The sequence below is a fragment of the Vipera berus genome, assembly GCF_964194415.1.
Source record: "Vipera berus genome assembly, chromosome: W".
NCBI lineage: Eukaryota > Metazoa > Chordata > Lepidosauria > Squamata > Viperidae > Vipera > Vipera berus.
In genome coordinates, this window is record NC_138210.1 from 68,466,361 (window position 1) to 68,481,927 (window position 15,567).

The 15,567-nt window shown below is 45.5% G+C and overlaps 2 protein-coding genes across 2 annotated transcripts; one reads left to right on the forward strand and one right to left on the reverse strand.

The window, feature by feature from the left end:
• Window positions 1-602: 602 nt before the first annotated feature.
• Window positions 603-8,858, reverse strand: LOC308676859 (zinc finger BED domain-containing protein 6-like). The gene is made up of 2 exons (XM_081342896.1): window positions 8,788-8,858; window positions 603-4,977 (listed from the first exon to the last, which is right to left on the reverse strand). Exon 2 carries the CDS (start codon window positions 4,966-4,968, stop codon window positions 2,260-2,262), a length of 2,709 nt encoding a protein of 902 aa, XP_081199022.1. The 5' UTR covers window positions 4,969-4,977; window positions 8,788-8,858; the 3' UTR covers window positions 603-2,259.
• Window positions 8,859-11,573: 2,715 nt separating this feature from the next.
• On the forward strand, window positions 11,574-11,954 carry LOC308675980 (histone H2B 1/2/3/4/6; the record flags this gene model as incomplete). Its single annotated transcript, XM_081341671.1, has 1 exon — window positions 11,574-11,954. The coding sequence occupies one exon, from the start codon at window positions 11,574-11,576 to the stop codon at window positions 11,952-11,954; it is 381 nt and encodes a 126-aa protein (XP_081197797.1).
• Window positions 11,955-15,567: the final 3,613 nt, after the last annotated feature.

Here is a 15,567-nt window from a genome sequence, read left to right on the forward strand (position 1 = left end):
AGGGGAGCCATCAGAGTCAGAAGAAGGCTCTGATGAGCTCCTGGACTTACAAACTGATAAAGAGCCTGGCCCGCACACTAGTGAGAACCAGCTGTGCTGGGAAGCTGAATCAGACTTTGAGGACGCACAGCTGGAGGCCATTATAGACACTTGCAAACGCAGACAGGTTACAAGAGCAGGACAGAGGGAGGAAATGGGGCGACTCCAAGGAAGGAGAAGGCATTAAGAAGCCACACCTTGGGGATGCATAACAAAAAGGGAATGTGTGGGCGGTGCTGGTTGCAACCGTTTGCAAAGGACTCCAGTTTCAAGAGTTCATGTTTTGTTTGCTATTTCCTGTTTGACTTGTGCTCCATTTTGTTTTGAACAATTCTCCGTTGGAAAATGTGTTCTGTTGCTTTTGGGACAATTTAGCAGGTCTGGAACTCAAATAGAAAGGGGTTGGTTTTCCAGCCTACTTGTTAAGAGGGGTTTGTCTTTGTGATGTAACAAAGACGTATATAGGCTGGGACAGAAGAGTTATATGGAAGCTTTTTGGAAGCAGGAGACAGAGTGGTTTGTATGATTTAGGGTGAGTTCACACACATGCTAAGCCATGGTTTTGCTTTAATCAGGATCAGATTGATATTGTGACCTGCTGCCCATTAGGGTTAAAACCCTATGGTGCATTTGTTTTGCCAAGTTTGGGCTTAGCTTGCATGGTGAATTCAGGCACTGTGGCTTAGTCAAGAAACTCTGGCTAAACAAACTGTAACTTGGTAGAATATGAAATCAGATCGTACAGTTTAAAGCTCTACACTCTCGTATATAATTCGCAACACAACACTAAACTCAAACCAAACCTTATTATGGAGTCAAAACCTAACAAAAGTCGGTCAACAGAGCTACAGGCGGTCCTCAGGTTACGACAGCGCTTTGGACTGGACCTGGACTATGATCATAAAGCACAGTATCCCAAGAGCATGCAGCTTAATGACAGCAATTCCAACGGTGCCAGTTAGTTGCCCCTGTTAAGCAAGGGCAGCCTGAGTCATTAAGCGAGGACCTCACACAATTCACTTCTAACCTCCTGCTGGCTTCCCCAATGACTTTGGGAAACGTTGGAAAATCCCAAGCACAGGACTTTGGCTTGCTGTGAGCACAGGGATCCAGCAACAGCCAGCACTCCGGGGACCAGCTATAGGTAGCATCATCCTAACTGTGAACAGTTGGTGAACCAAGGTCTGTAACCTGAGGACCACTTGTATTATGGACCAAAATGACTTTCCCATTTGAGCAGCATTTTTTTTAAGGGTAGGAGGTAAGGCAGGCTTCTCAATCTGCTTTCAAAAGGCAGTTAAGGAAGCCTCCTCACCCTGCTTCAAGAATTTTATCAGCCAAGGACTGAAAATACAGAAACTGCATTTCCATCCATGAAATGGGGGGGAAGATACCACCACGAGACGAAATATAAGAATCAGAAGACCAGAAGAGGAAAAGTGGATTTCAAAGGTGTAAAAAATAATAATAAAAGGTTAAATCAAGGCAACTGGACTGAAGTGTGTTAAACTGAGACATTTCCTTACTCACCCAAGCCACTTCTTCAGTCAAAATAAATAAATAAAAAAAACAGGCAGCGAATCAAGAGTTGTTGGAATGTACTAACTCTTCTTACTTGGAGGAGTAACAGAACGTCTCAGTTGAACAACCTTTGGTCCAGTTGCCATGATTTCACCTTTTTAGATACTTTTGGCCTGGATGACTTGAATGTCTTCATTTACGTATTGCCAGGGCTTTTTTTGTCATAGAATGCCCAGAACGGAGTTCCGGCACTTTTTTTGGATGGAACCTTGTAGGGTAGGCAAGGCAGGTTGTATGACGTGTGTGAGTTCCGGCACCTTTTTTTTCTTCAAAAAAGGCACTGCGTATTGCCATACATTTTGGGGAGAAAGGCCTGCAGTTGGTATGGTAAGAGTTAGTACATTCCAATGACTCTCAACTATTTCTTTTTTTTATTATTATTTTGACCGAAGAGGTTACCTTGGATGAAGGATGAATGAAACATCTCAGTTTAAGAAACTCTGGTCCGGTTGCCACGATTCAACCTTTTTGGATACTTTTGGCCTGGACGACTGAGTCTTCATTTACCATTTGGAACCTTCAATCCATTTTAACCAGTGTTTAAGAATCTTTATGAAGTATGAGAAGATGGTCAGTCCGGCTGTAACGAACGAATAAGGATGTGGCACTGTAGCGACCCAAGTACAGAGGTTTCCTTCTTTACTTGTCCTCATGCTCTTCATCCAATCTTAGAAGGTCATCTTCCTCTTCCACAGTCAGGTCTTCTCTTGGACCCATCGGGCTTTGGGAAGAAAGATCTCCAATTGAGAGCCTCCAATCTTGAGGGACCAGGTGGCGATTCCTACGGATGAACGTGAACATTTTAACGTTGGCTGGGGTAAGGTCCTTGGGGTGGTCTCTCGGTCCTGATGAATTGGGAACACCACAGAGGTCTTCAGAGGATGACGAAGACGTCGGTGGGCACCCAAAGTGGAACACAGCCACCTTGAAGAGAGCTGGCCACACCGCCATCTTCCCTTGCCAATACAGCATGGGGTCGGCGTTTTCTCCAATATGGTCCACGTTGTCATGGAGGTATTCTTCCATTTCCCGAAGGGCTGCGGCTGCTCCCCCTTCAGAAGCCAAACTGGAGGCAGGATCACTTTTGGTGATGGCCCTCCAGCGTTTCATGGTGAACTGCCAAGCTGCTGAACCAGGAGAGCTGCTGGAGCCGGCATTTTGGTCTTGAGAAGAGTGACTGACTGGGGAGAGGTCCCTGTCTGCTCCTCCAGGAGGCACATAGGACCTGGTGGCCAAGTCAACTATGTGCTCCTTCAGCAAGGCTGCATCACTGTAGTCTGTCCCACCCAGCTTCATGGTGGTGATGTCCCTGAATCGGGGGTCAAGGAAGGCTGCAATCCGATACATCATATTGTCCTTTATTTCCCTCAGCTGATTGTCAGCCTCAAGGCAGTCCAAAGCCTGCGTGGTCAGGCGAGCTGCAGTGTTATTATTTTCTTGGTAGTATCTGGTCCTCAAGGCCCTGAGCTGCTCCTCCAAGAACCACAGGAGGGGAAGTGCCTGGCAAAGGGTGGCGTCAGGCCGGATCACCAGCGCAGTGGCATCCTCAAACGGCTTCAAGATCTCCACCAAGCACTTCAGCACCTTCCAGTCTGCAGGCGCCAAAAGCAGGTGGGGACCATCTTTGTCTTCATCCAGCATGGCCCCGATGGCTTGGCGCTGCCTGTACAGGCACTCCAACATCAGCAAGGTAGAGTTGGACCTTGGCAGAGTGTTTTGCCCCAGAGGCTGATATAAGCCCAAGTTGGCCTGCACTTCCAGGAGACGCCGTCGGACGGTGGCCGAGCGGCGGTAGCAGCTGCAGATCCTCCTGGACGTCTTCAGGAGACGGGCGACTTGAGCATCCCCGGCCAAAAACGCTTTGGTGACCAGCTTCAGACAGCGGGCCAAGCAAGGAATGTGCTTGAGGCGCAGTTCTCGCGCCGCCCTGGCGGTGTTGATCCCGCTGTCGGATACCACTCCGCCCGTCTTCAGATTACACAGCCAATCCTGGAGGACTTCCCGCAGTTTGTGGCAGATGTCCTCCTGGGCACAGCAGCCCTCCAAAGTACACACCGACAGAGTGGCGTGTTGCCTGACGAGGGTGCCTGCCAAGTCTGCGATCCAGTGTCCTGTCACCGACATGTACGTGGCTGTTTGCCTGTCACCCCAGGTGTCTATTGTGATATGGACCATGCGTCCGACACTGGAGGCCAGGGTTTGCCGCACAGCCCGGGAGACCACTTTGGATAACTCAGGCACTGCCTTGGTGGTGAAGAACACCCGGCTCGGGATCCTCCAATGAGGCTGGGCGGTGGCCATCAGCCGACGAAATCCTTCGCTCTCCACGCAGGAGAAGGGCTTCATGTCCACCGCTAGCATCCACGCAGTATCAGAAGCCAACTGAATAGCTGTTGGGTGGGTGGGAGGGTAGTAGGGTTGATTCCTCTCTTGCCGGTAAAACAGGAAGGCTGGAGGAGATGGCTCAGTGACCACCACGGGAGCGCTGTGGAACCTCTCCTTCGGGGGCATCAGCGGGGATGGAGGAACCACCGCAACGCCTGGCAGGTGAAGACCGTGGTGGACCTTCAAGTGCTTATGGAGGGCTGTGGTGCCCGGCCGGGTGCCTCCGTCCTTCCCTCTCCTCACCCGTTTCTGGCACGTGCCACAAACAGCCACACAAGGTTCCTGTGGGTCCAGAGTAAAGTAATCCCAAACAGCCGAGGTGGTTTTCTTCTGCACAGTTGGGACTCCATCTGCTGCTAATATCTCCCGGTCACGACCTCGCTTGGCGTGAGCTGAAGCAGGAAGGTGGGTTATGGGTGTGAAGAGATGGAACACCTCCCTTCTCGCTGGAAGGATAGACCTGCCCGTTGTAGCCGGAGACGCATAAGCTGGTACAGCAGCAGCAGCAGGAGGAGGAGGAGGAGGAGGATGGGGGGGGACTGGAAGAACATGTGAGGGGGACAGAGACACTATCTCAGCCACTTCTTCCTCCTCCTCTTCCTCCTTTTTTAAGTACGAAAGCACCTCATGGACTTCGGAAGGGCAGTGCTGCTTCTCCGCCATTGGGGCAGAAGTGGTGGGCATGGGTGAAAAGCTCCCCAGGTCAGCAGTGTCTACCTCTTCCTCTTCTTTTTCCTTCAAGTAGGAAAAGAAGTCACGCACCGAGGATGGGCAGGGTTTTCCCTCTTTCATCCCGGGCGCCAACGAAGCAGCCGGAGCGATCGCCATGGCCGAGGGCTCGTCAGATACACCACTTTCCATCGCACGAAGGAAAGGGGGCTGCTGGAGAGAGGCAGGTAGAGCTCGTCTCCTGTTGAACGCTGGAAGTTGGGGTCGTCTCCCCCGGCCACGCCGTGGCATCATGGTGGAATCCTGCCAAAAGAAACCCAAAGACAGAAGTTTTTTTTTTTAGTTTTTGCAGCCTCAAAGCTGGCTGCTTTCCTCGCCAGAAATAACAAGGGAAATAGGCCTAGCTTGATGGGGAACCTTCGATTTACGACCACAACTGAGCGCAAAATTACGCTTGCTAAGTGAGACATTTGTGAATGGGAGTTTTGCCTTGTTTTACAACCCTTCTACAACCCACAGGTGTTAAGCGAATCCCTGCAGTTCTTAGGTTAGCCACTACAGTTGTGAAGTACATCTGGCTTCCCCAGTGACTTTGCTGGTCAGGTCACAAACTGTGACACAGGACCCCGGGACGCTGCAGCCGTCATGAATATGAGCCAGCTGCCAAGCATCCGAATGTAGATCACGTGACCGCGGGGATTCTGCAAGGGTTGTAAGTGTGAAAAACGGTGGCATGTCACTTTTTGCAGTGCCATTTTAACTTTGGTCACTAAGCAAATGGTTTAAGTTGAGGCTGCAGTTGAAAAGCTTAGTCTGTCTTTAGGGTGAGATGCAACCCTCTTCCTGTTGATCTTCTACAAAAGCTAACACAGACCCCTCACAAAACCACCATGGTTGTCTCAAAGGTGCTTTTCCAGGATGCAACTGGACTTACTTGATTTTCTTTGAGGACCTTTTGCTTCTCAGCCAAGAAGCCTCTTCAGCTCTGACTGTATGGTGGGGAATGGAAGGGTTTATACTCCTTGCGGACAGCTGGTCGTTTACATTCTTTCGGAGAGTCGTTGAGGCCACTTGGAGGTTTATCTGTGTCCTCAAGGTCATCTGAGCAGCGGAAATGTGTGTGGAGCAGACTACAGGAACCATTTGCGCTTCAGTCTGAGATGCAGACAACACAGACTCATCTCCAACAGCCTGTGCCTGTCTTCAACAGTGAAGGGACGCAAGGCAAAAAAACATCCTCCAGCCAAGAAGGCCCCACACCCATTTGCACTACTCAGATGACCCTGAGGACACAGGTAAACCTCCAGGTGGCTTCAACGACTCTCTAAAAGAATGCAAATGACCAGCTGTCTGCAAGGAGTATAAATCCTTCCATTCCCCACCATCCATTCAGAGCTGAAGAAGCTTCTTGGCTGAGAAGCGAAACGTCTTCAAAGGAAAAACAAAGAAAGTCCAGTTGCCTCCTGAAAAAAAAGCACTTTTGGGACAACCATGATCTGGATGACTGTGTTCTGTTCCAGCCTACTACCGGCCCTGCATAAAAGCCAGGGACAACCCTTTTACAAAAGGCAACAGGCTGGAAGTACGCCCGCCAAATTTATTTACACAAAACAGATCCAAAACAGAGCAATACTGAGCAAAACAAAATACGAACCACTAAAACAGAAGCTGCTCAAACGGTTGCCTTCAGCAAACCAGCCCTCCCACACATTTCCCTTTTAAACAGTTCAAGGCGTGGCTTCTCTCTGCCTCCTTCCGAGGTGCCCCATTGCCTTCCTCTGTTTACTCCTGATTGACTGCCTCCTGCGTCGGGCGTCCTTGAACAGGGCCAGCTGTGGGTCATCTTCATCCATGCTGTCAGGCTCACACAGCTGGGTCTGCGTAGTAACCAGATGAGAGGGGCCTGGCTGAGGGCTCTGCAAAGCCTCAGAACTGTCCTCTTCAGGCTCTCCAAACCCTTCCTCCTCCTCCTCCTCCTCCTCCGAATCGTCCGACCCAACTGCCGAACCCACAGGCTGACCCTGAATCACAACAGACTGAGAATCTCCATAGATAAAAGCACCGCCTGTTTCTTAAGCTTCTAGCCTCTATCACCCTTGGTCATGCTGGCTAAATTGCTAAATGTCATTATTTACTTAATTCAATTCTCTCCCACACACACAAGAAACCAGAGCCACTCATCAAATAGCTGAATTAAGCAACTTTATAATTGTTTTATTACCGGTAAAACTGGCTGGAGAATTCTGAGAGTTGAAAGCCACACCTCTTAAAAGATGCCAATTTTGGGAAACACTGGGCTAAAATCATCCATTGCCAAGAAGAGCTATTAGGGCGAGATAGGGAAGGTGAAACTGAGTCAGCTGCCACAGATTGTGAGAATTATCCATTTGAGGGTGGATTTGAAACATTTGAAAATCCCGCATGTAATAATCTGGAGGAAGGTGAGCCAAGTTCAAATCCTATCTCCATTATGGTACTCTGTCAGTGACTTCAGGCCAGATTCTCTCTCACAGGTGAGCCTACCTCACAGGGTTGTTCTTTGGAGGTATAAAATTACGACGCACCTCTAAGAAAACCCCCTGAGACAGGGTGGCACAAAAAAAAGAGGTGGGATGGAAAGGTCACAATCCCGTTTTTTTCCAGAAAACAAAAGCACAGCAGTTTCCATTTAATGTTACTGCCGTCATTAAACGGCATAAGAGTTGGCTTTCCAATATCCAAAATTAGACTTGGCAACTTCAGGATAGTTAAGAAAAGTACATGCAGGGGGGGCAGGGGAATGGGCTGACAGCATTACAGATACTCCTTGACTTATGACCACAAGGGAGCCCAAAATGTATGTTGCTAAGCGAGACATTTGCCCCATTTTATGACCTTTCTGGTCACAGGTGCTAAACAAATCACGGCAAGTTGCGAAGTGGGTCTCTCAGTTGTTCAGTGAATCTGGCTTCTTTACTGACTTTCTCATGTCACAAAAGGGGAATGACATGAGCCCGGGGACACTGCAACCGTCAGAAATCTGAGTCAAGTCGCCAAGCAATGTCTGAATTTTGATCACCTAACCCTGGGGATGCTCCAGCCATCGTCAAGTGTGAAAAACGGTCATAAGCCCCTTTTCTCGGTGCCACTGGAATTTTGAACTGTCACTATACAAACGGCTGTAAGTCGAGGACTACCTGTACGTCAAAAAAAACCAAAACATGCTAAACACATACCAAAAGGAGAAACCTGGCTCTTTGAGCTTTCTGGCCCAGGCTGAGAGTTTTTAAATGGGGTTTTATATTTGTTCAGGGATTAAATTTAATTATTTTATTTGTCTTTAACTTTTGTATTGTATTGATGTTTTTAAATACTTTGTAAACCGCCCTGAGTCCTATGGGAAAAGGGCGGTATATAAATTCAATAAACTAAACTAAACTAAATATTCATTTCTGGTTTAAAGATGCCCAGCCATTCAAGCCTCTACCCCACTTCATTTAATTCTTCAACGGGGGGAGCGATCCTCTTTGAGCTTTCCGGCCAGGACTGAGAATTTTAATTGTAATTTTATTTTAATTGGGTTTTAATTGGAGTTTAATAGGGGTTTTATGTTATTCAAGGACTAAATTTAATTATTTTAATTGTTCTTAACTTTTGTAATTTGTATTGTTATTTTAAATTCCTTGTGAACCGCCCTGAGTCCTACGGGAGAAGGGCGGTATATAAGTCCAATAAACATAAACATAAAATCTCCAGTCCTTTCCCCGCGGCCTCAAAACGCTCCTTTTTCCACCTGGCTGACCTGGACTGACAGGCATTTTAATTATATTTACAATTTTTAATTTATTTTTAATTTTTAATTTTTAATATTTATTGCCCAGATGATTTTAATTTTATTTTTATCTTAATTTCTGTACTTATTACCGTATATGTTATTGTTGTTAGCCGCCCTGAGTCCTTCGGGAGATAGGGCGGGATATAAATCCCATCAATAAATAAATAAATAAATAAATAAATAAATACATAATAACCCAAGTCGATTTACTCTTTTTAAAAATAATAACAATTATTTTTTTTTAAAAAAGCACATAGGAACAAGACGCCCCTCCCCCAAATCAGGCAAGGCAGACTCACCCCCACCGCAAAATGGAAGTCGAGCTCCGGCAAGGAAACCGACCCCCCCACCCCACACACACACACGGGCCCGCCCCTTCCCAGGCCTGAATCCGCCACTCCCCGACGCTCCGAGGAAACGATTCCCCCGGCCCGCCGCGAACGCGCGAGACGCCGCCTCGCCTGGCGGAAGAGTGTGGGGAGAAAGGCCGCGCGCGCGCGCGCGCGCGGGCGCGCCTCCCGCCGCGGAGCCCCGAAGCGGCTGGCCGGCCGGGCGCGCGCTTAAAGGGACAAGATCCTCCCCTCGGAGCCTTCGAAAAGGAAAATTGGAGGGAGGGGGGAAAAAAAAGGGGGGGGGGAGGAGGTCGAGAAAAGAAACACAGACCGGGAAGAAAACACGAGAGCAGCCGGATGAATTTTAGTTTGGGGGAAAAAATAGTTTTACATTTAAAAGAAGAAATTTATTTATACGTTTCGGTAGATAGATAGATAGATAGATAGATAGATAGATAGATAGATAGATAGATAGATAGATAGATAGATAGATAGATAGATAGATAGATAGATAGATAGATAGATAGATAGATAGATAGATAGATAGATAGATAATAGACAGATGATAGATAGATAGATAGATAGATAGATAGATAGATAGATAGATAGATAGATAGATAGCTTGAGATGGCTATCAGACCAGGAGATGATAGATAGATGATAGATAGATAGATAGATAGATAGATAGATAGATAGATAATAGACAGATGATAGATAGATAGATAGATAGATAGATAGATAGATAGATAGATAGATAGATAGATAGATAGATAGATAGATAGATAGATAGATAGATAGATAGATAAATAGATAGCTTGAGATGGCTATCAGACCAGGAGATGATAGATAGATAGATAGATAGATAGATAGATAGATAGATAGATAGATAGATAGATAGATAGATAATAGACAGATGATAGATAGATAGATAGATAGATAGATAGATAGATAGATAATAGACAGATGATAGATAGATAGATAGATAGATAGATAGCTTGAGATGGCTATCAGACCAGGAGATGATAGATAGAGAGAGAGAGAGAGAGAGAGAGAGAGAGAGAGATAGCTTGAGATGGCTATCAGACCAGGAGATGATAGATAGATAGATAGATAGAGAGAGAGAGAGAGAGATAGATAGCTTGAGATGGCTATCAGACCAGGAGATGATTGATAGATAGATAGATAGATAGATAGATAGATAGATAGATAGATAGATAGATAGATAGATAGATAGATAGATAGCTTGAGATGGCTATCAGACCAGGAGATGATAGATAGATAGATAGATAGATAGATAGATAGATAGATAGATAGATAGATAGATAGATAGATAGATAGATAGATAGATAGATAGATAGCTTGAGATGGCTATCAGACCAGGAGATGATAGATAGATAGATAGATAGATAGATAGATAGATAGATAGATAGATAGATAGATAGATAGATAGATAGATAGATAGATAGATAGATAGATAGATAGACAGATAGACAGACAATCGAAGAAACCATTAGATCAGTGTTCCTCAAAGTTGGCAACTTTTAAATTGTGTGGACTTCAGCTCCCAAAATTCTGCAATCAATCATGCTGCCTGGGGACTTCTGGCAGCTGATGTCCACCCAACATAAAGTTGTTAAGCTCCTATTGTCCCAGGCTAGCTTGAGATGGCTATCAGACCAGGATAGATAGATAGATAGATAGATAGATAGATAGATAGATAGATAGATAGATAGATAGATAGATAGATAGATAGATAGATAGATATAGATAGATAGATACATACATATAGATACATATAGATAGATGATAGATAGAGCAGGGTAAGATATAGACTCCTGCTTGAGCAAGGGGTTGGACTAGAGGACCTCCAAGGTCCCTTTCAACTGTTATTCTTTCCACATCCCATCCACTCCCTGGCTGCTGTTTTGGAGGTCTCTTTTGATGTGACCGTAATACAGGTTTGATGGGATGTCTCTTCCTCAGGTGGGAGCGGGACTAACATATTTGAGAGGGATGGATTTAAGGGTATTGGAAGGACTTTTCTGCCAAGGTCAATGGACTCCGGGATGGTGGGAATGGGTGGGCCGGAAAGGACATCAGCTGAAGGAAGGGTTAACCACGATTGACTTAGAACCAGCCAGCAGTAGCTTTTTCATCGTTCACGGCTCCGCTGCGGCTGATGGGAGCCAAAAACAGACCCAGGGGAAGAGCCCCTGGTTGGAGAAGGCTGCCACGGAGAGACCCGAGTGATGGGTTCCATATTTCTTGAAGAGGAGGGCAAAAAGTAAAGTTCAGATGTCCCGCTTCTGGTTCATCGCGTTAATTGCAGGGCTTGGATTCTCTCTCTCTCTTCTACGGGTTCACACGAGGCACGGAAAATGCGAAATAATATTTCTCCCCCCCGCCCAGAAGAATCAAATCTGGACGGCTTTAAAAAGTTTCAGATCAGGCATAAGGCGAATGCCGCGAGCCTGCGGTTAATTGGGGCTTCGTGGTTTACGCCTCCCTCCCGTAGCGGCGTCGAGACAAAGGCTTGGCCTGAGCCTCCTGGCTAGGCGCAGACCAATCGCCTTCGCCGAGTTTGAACCCTGCTCATTTGCATACTTGGCGCGCGGGCGCCTGACGGAGCCGCCCTGCGGGCCAATGACAAGGCTGCGTTTCGGCGGGCGAATCCGTCGGCGGCCTATAAATAACGGGGCTTCGGCTGCCTCCCGCCACACTTTCCTGGGTACGTCAGGAAGAAAGGACGGAAGATGCCTGAGCCGGCTAAGTCTGCTCCCGCGCCCAAGAAGGGCTCCAAGAAGGCCATCACCAAGACGCAGAAGAAGGGCGACAAGAAGCGCAAGAAGAGTCGCAAGGAGAGCTACTCCATCTACGTCTACAAGGTGCTCAAGCAGGTCCACCCCGACACCGGCATCTCCTCCAAGGCCATGAGCATCATGAACTCCTTCGTCAACGACATCTTTGAGCGCATCGCGGCCGAGGCTTCCCGCCTGGCTCACTACAACAAGCGCTCCACCATCACCTCCCGCGAGATCCAGACGGCCGTGCGCCTCCTCCTGCCCGGCGAGCTGGCCAAGCACGCCGTCTCCGAGGGCACCAAGGCCGTGACCAAGTACACCAGCTCCAAGTAAACGGCCAAGTTTCCTTCATCCAGACCCAAAGGCTCTTTTAAGAGCCACCTAACTTCTCAAAAAAAGAGCTGTTTCCTTTGCTTTTTACTTTGTTAAAAAAAAAAGCTTGCGGTATACACGTCGGTTTATCCCTAAAGGTCTTAATTTCCATTTTAAATAAGATTTGCTGGGACCAGCTTGCGTTTTCCCCCTAGCTCAGGGGTAGGCAACCTCGGCTCTTTTATGACCCATGGACTCTTCTGGGGGAAAAAAACATGGGGAGCCCAGTTGAGTTGCTTAATATTGCTTTAGACTTTTTTTTTTGTTCCTATGTCATAGGTTTTTTTTCCAGCACCCTGCAAACATACTTTCTCGAAGAGCTTAAATATGTATTGTGTATCCTTCCTTATATAAGCCAGTTAAGCCTTGTCACGTCCCCTCACTTTTTTGTTGTTCATTTGTTTCTATCTGCATTACTGACTTCATTTTGCTCTGGGTTTGAGAGAAAGTGTACCATACATAGTTTGGAGAGTGAAAGCATAGGCCTTCGCACACACATGCACACCTTTGAAGTAAGCAAGAATGCACAAAGTTCCAATCCAAAATCTGAAGGAATCATTGAAAATAGTGTATATACATAAAAAATAGTCTATCAATGCATTAAAAAGGCTATCTAAAAAGCAAGTTTTATTGTTTTAACAATTCAAACTGTTTCCATTCTAAGGTGCAGTAAAGTAGTGGTAAAAGTTGGTATTTTTAGCATCCATGTGTTTTACTTTAAAAATCGTTCCTCTGGCTGAATATTATTTCTGAATCTGTAGGATCCAGTTTTTCAAATCTAGGCCAATGATCCTCCTATTAACAGGTCTTTAATTTACCTATCATTGTACAACTGTATTTATGTGTGGTTTGCTTTAAGCCTATCTGAAGCAGGTCCTTTTAAAAAAATACTGAAATTGAATTAAAGCATTGAGTAGTAATTGCTGAGCTAAGAATAATTCTATATATGAAAACTTCAGTTGTGTTTTAGCTAAGGACATTAACTGATTTAAAATCAGAAATTTGTCTACTGCAATAAACATGCTATGTCCCATAAATATGCTACACAATTCAACTTTTTATTTAAAAAAATGGCATAGCCTGGGTGGGTCAATATTACCACCACTTTAACTGATTTTTTTAAACACTATATAGAAATTGCATATTTGGCTAAGGACTTTAAGGAAAGCTTTCTGGAGCTGTTTTTCACATAGTTAAAAGAATGGCCCAAAAACTGATAGCTTATTTTAATCTAAAAAAATAGAAAAATTGTTTAATATTGCTTTAGACTTTTTTTCTTGTTCCTATGTCAGGGTTTTGTTTTTTAAAAAGTACCCTGCAAACCTCAGAGTTGCTGTTCTTAGTTTAGTGGGCGTTTCTCTGTAAATAAATCCACAAGTGGTGATGCTATTCATTGGCTAGTTTAGGTTTTTCTCATGAGCAGAAGTAGCTTTACATTCCCCAAAATGCTAAATATTTCCCGCTTTTTACAAGGTCAGGTTTGTGGGAAGTCTCCAATTCTCTTTAACAAATTATAAAAAAGTTTTTTCAGTCAGGTCAGTGCTTTTAGAATCTAAAGAAAGAATTCCCTTTAAAAGTCAGCTTTTCTAACCTGCCAAGAAGAGTACGAGGCTCTTAATTTCAGACTGTAGAACTGGATTATTTTCCTTATCTTTAAGGCAGGGGTCTTCGAACTTAGCCCTTTTATGATTTTTGGACTTCAACTCCCAGAATTCTTCAGCCAGTGTTCCTGGCTGAGGAATTCTGGGAGTTGAAGTCCACAAGTCATAAAAGGGCCAAGTTTGAAGACCCTTGCTTTAAGAGATAGAGAACTAGGTAGGCCCAATTTTAAAGAAATCAGATGCCTCTTTTTTTCTTTCATCAGTACCATTAAAGACATATTAAAAATGTGTAATAAATGATGTCTATTACTTGGATTTCCTAAACAGACAGGAGCATGCAAGTTTCTATTTTTAAATTCCTAACTGAAATGCTAAATTTAAATTTCTCAGTCCCGAAACAATAAGATATGGTTTATATGTGAAATAGGGGTTTAAATCTAATGTTTAAATTACAGTATAGATTGTTTAGCCTGTTACTGATAGTCCTCAATTTACAACCGCAATGGAGTGCAAAATTTAGGTTGCTGTGTCAAGAATGTGTTGAGTTTTGCCTCATTTTACGACTTTTCTTGCCACATTTGTTAAGTGAATCACTGGCAATTGTTAAATTAGCAACACCGTTGTTAAGCGAATCTGACTTCCCCATTGACTTTGCCAGTCAGAAGGTCACAAAAGCTTATCACATGACACGGGGACACTGCAACCATCATAAATTTATTTATATGAACCAATTGTCACACATCCGAATGTCAATCACATGACCATGGGGATAATGCAATGTTCATAAGTGTGAAAAATAAGTCAGCTTTTGTCAATGCCGATAGTAACGTTGAATGGTCACTAAGCAAACTGTTGGTAAGTTGAGAATTACCTGTATTTCAACCTGGACAACTTTTCTGAAGTTTGTTGATATCTTAAAATTGACAAGGTTGAGAAACGCTGATTTAGAGCAGGGCTTTTCAACCAGTGGTACGGGTACATTGGCACCTGGCAGGTGGTACGCGACCATCCTAGAAAAGTGGTAGCGGGGGAGGGGAATGAGCTGAACTGGTGGCACCACCACACAAGCCTGAGCGAGAGACGGCTGGAGCTGCAGGGCTGTCAGGGCTCAGCGGAAGCACCAGGATCAGCGCCAGGCTCCAGCTGGAGCTCAGTGCTGATCCTGGCGCTTCTGCTGAGCCCAAAAGAAGTGCCAATCAGCTGAAATGTTGCAGCATCTCCAGGGCCTTGTGATTTACATTCAGATGCTTGGCAACTGATTCATATTTATGACGGTCACAGTGTCCCAGGGTCATGTGAAGTGACCAAAACCTGCTGCAACCACCCAGTAGACGGGGGGGGGGGAAATAAAAACCAAACAACCCCCACCCCACCCCCACTGCCAATCCTCAACAGAAATGCTCACAACAATGAAAACCGCAGACAGGAGGAAGAGCGCCGCCGGGCGGGCAGGCAGGTGTCTTGCTCGGCTGTGGCTTGGGGGGGGCACTTCAGTGCCATTGTAACTTCGAACAGTCACTAAGCGAACTGTTGTAAGTCGAGGACTACCTGTACTTCATCACTTTTTCCCTTTTTTTTTTTTGGTCATCAAGTTTTTGACACCTTGCTAGGCGACTAGTGGTACTCGGATGTGGCCATATCCTAAAAGTGGTACAATGGGTGAAAAGGTTGAAAAGGCCTGATTTAGAGTACAGCCACTTCATTCACAGATCACTCTTTCCATATAATACAAATGGAACCAAAGCAGAGGAAATTTTCCTGCACCCCTTTTTCAATATGTTTACTACTCAATTGCTTCCGTGGCTCTCAACCCTCTTCTGTCACAAGCCGCCTTCAAGCAGTCATGACCTAAGTTTTGTTGTTGTTGCACAAGGATGGTGGTTAGCTTTGTAGGCATGCCATACACATCCAAACTATGATTAGCTGGGTGTTCAGAACAGCTTGAATTGTCTCACTGGGATGGAATCTGAATA

What these genes read in the sequence shown, in the direction of transcription:
- LOC308676859 (XM_081342896.1), bottom strand. Translation starts at nt 4,968, where the DNA reads ATGATGCCACGGCGTGGCCGGGGGAGACGACCCCAACTTCCAGCGTTC.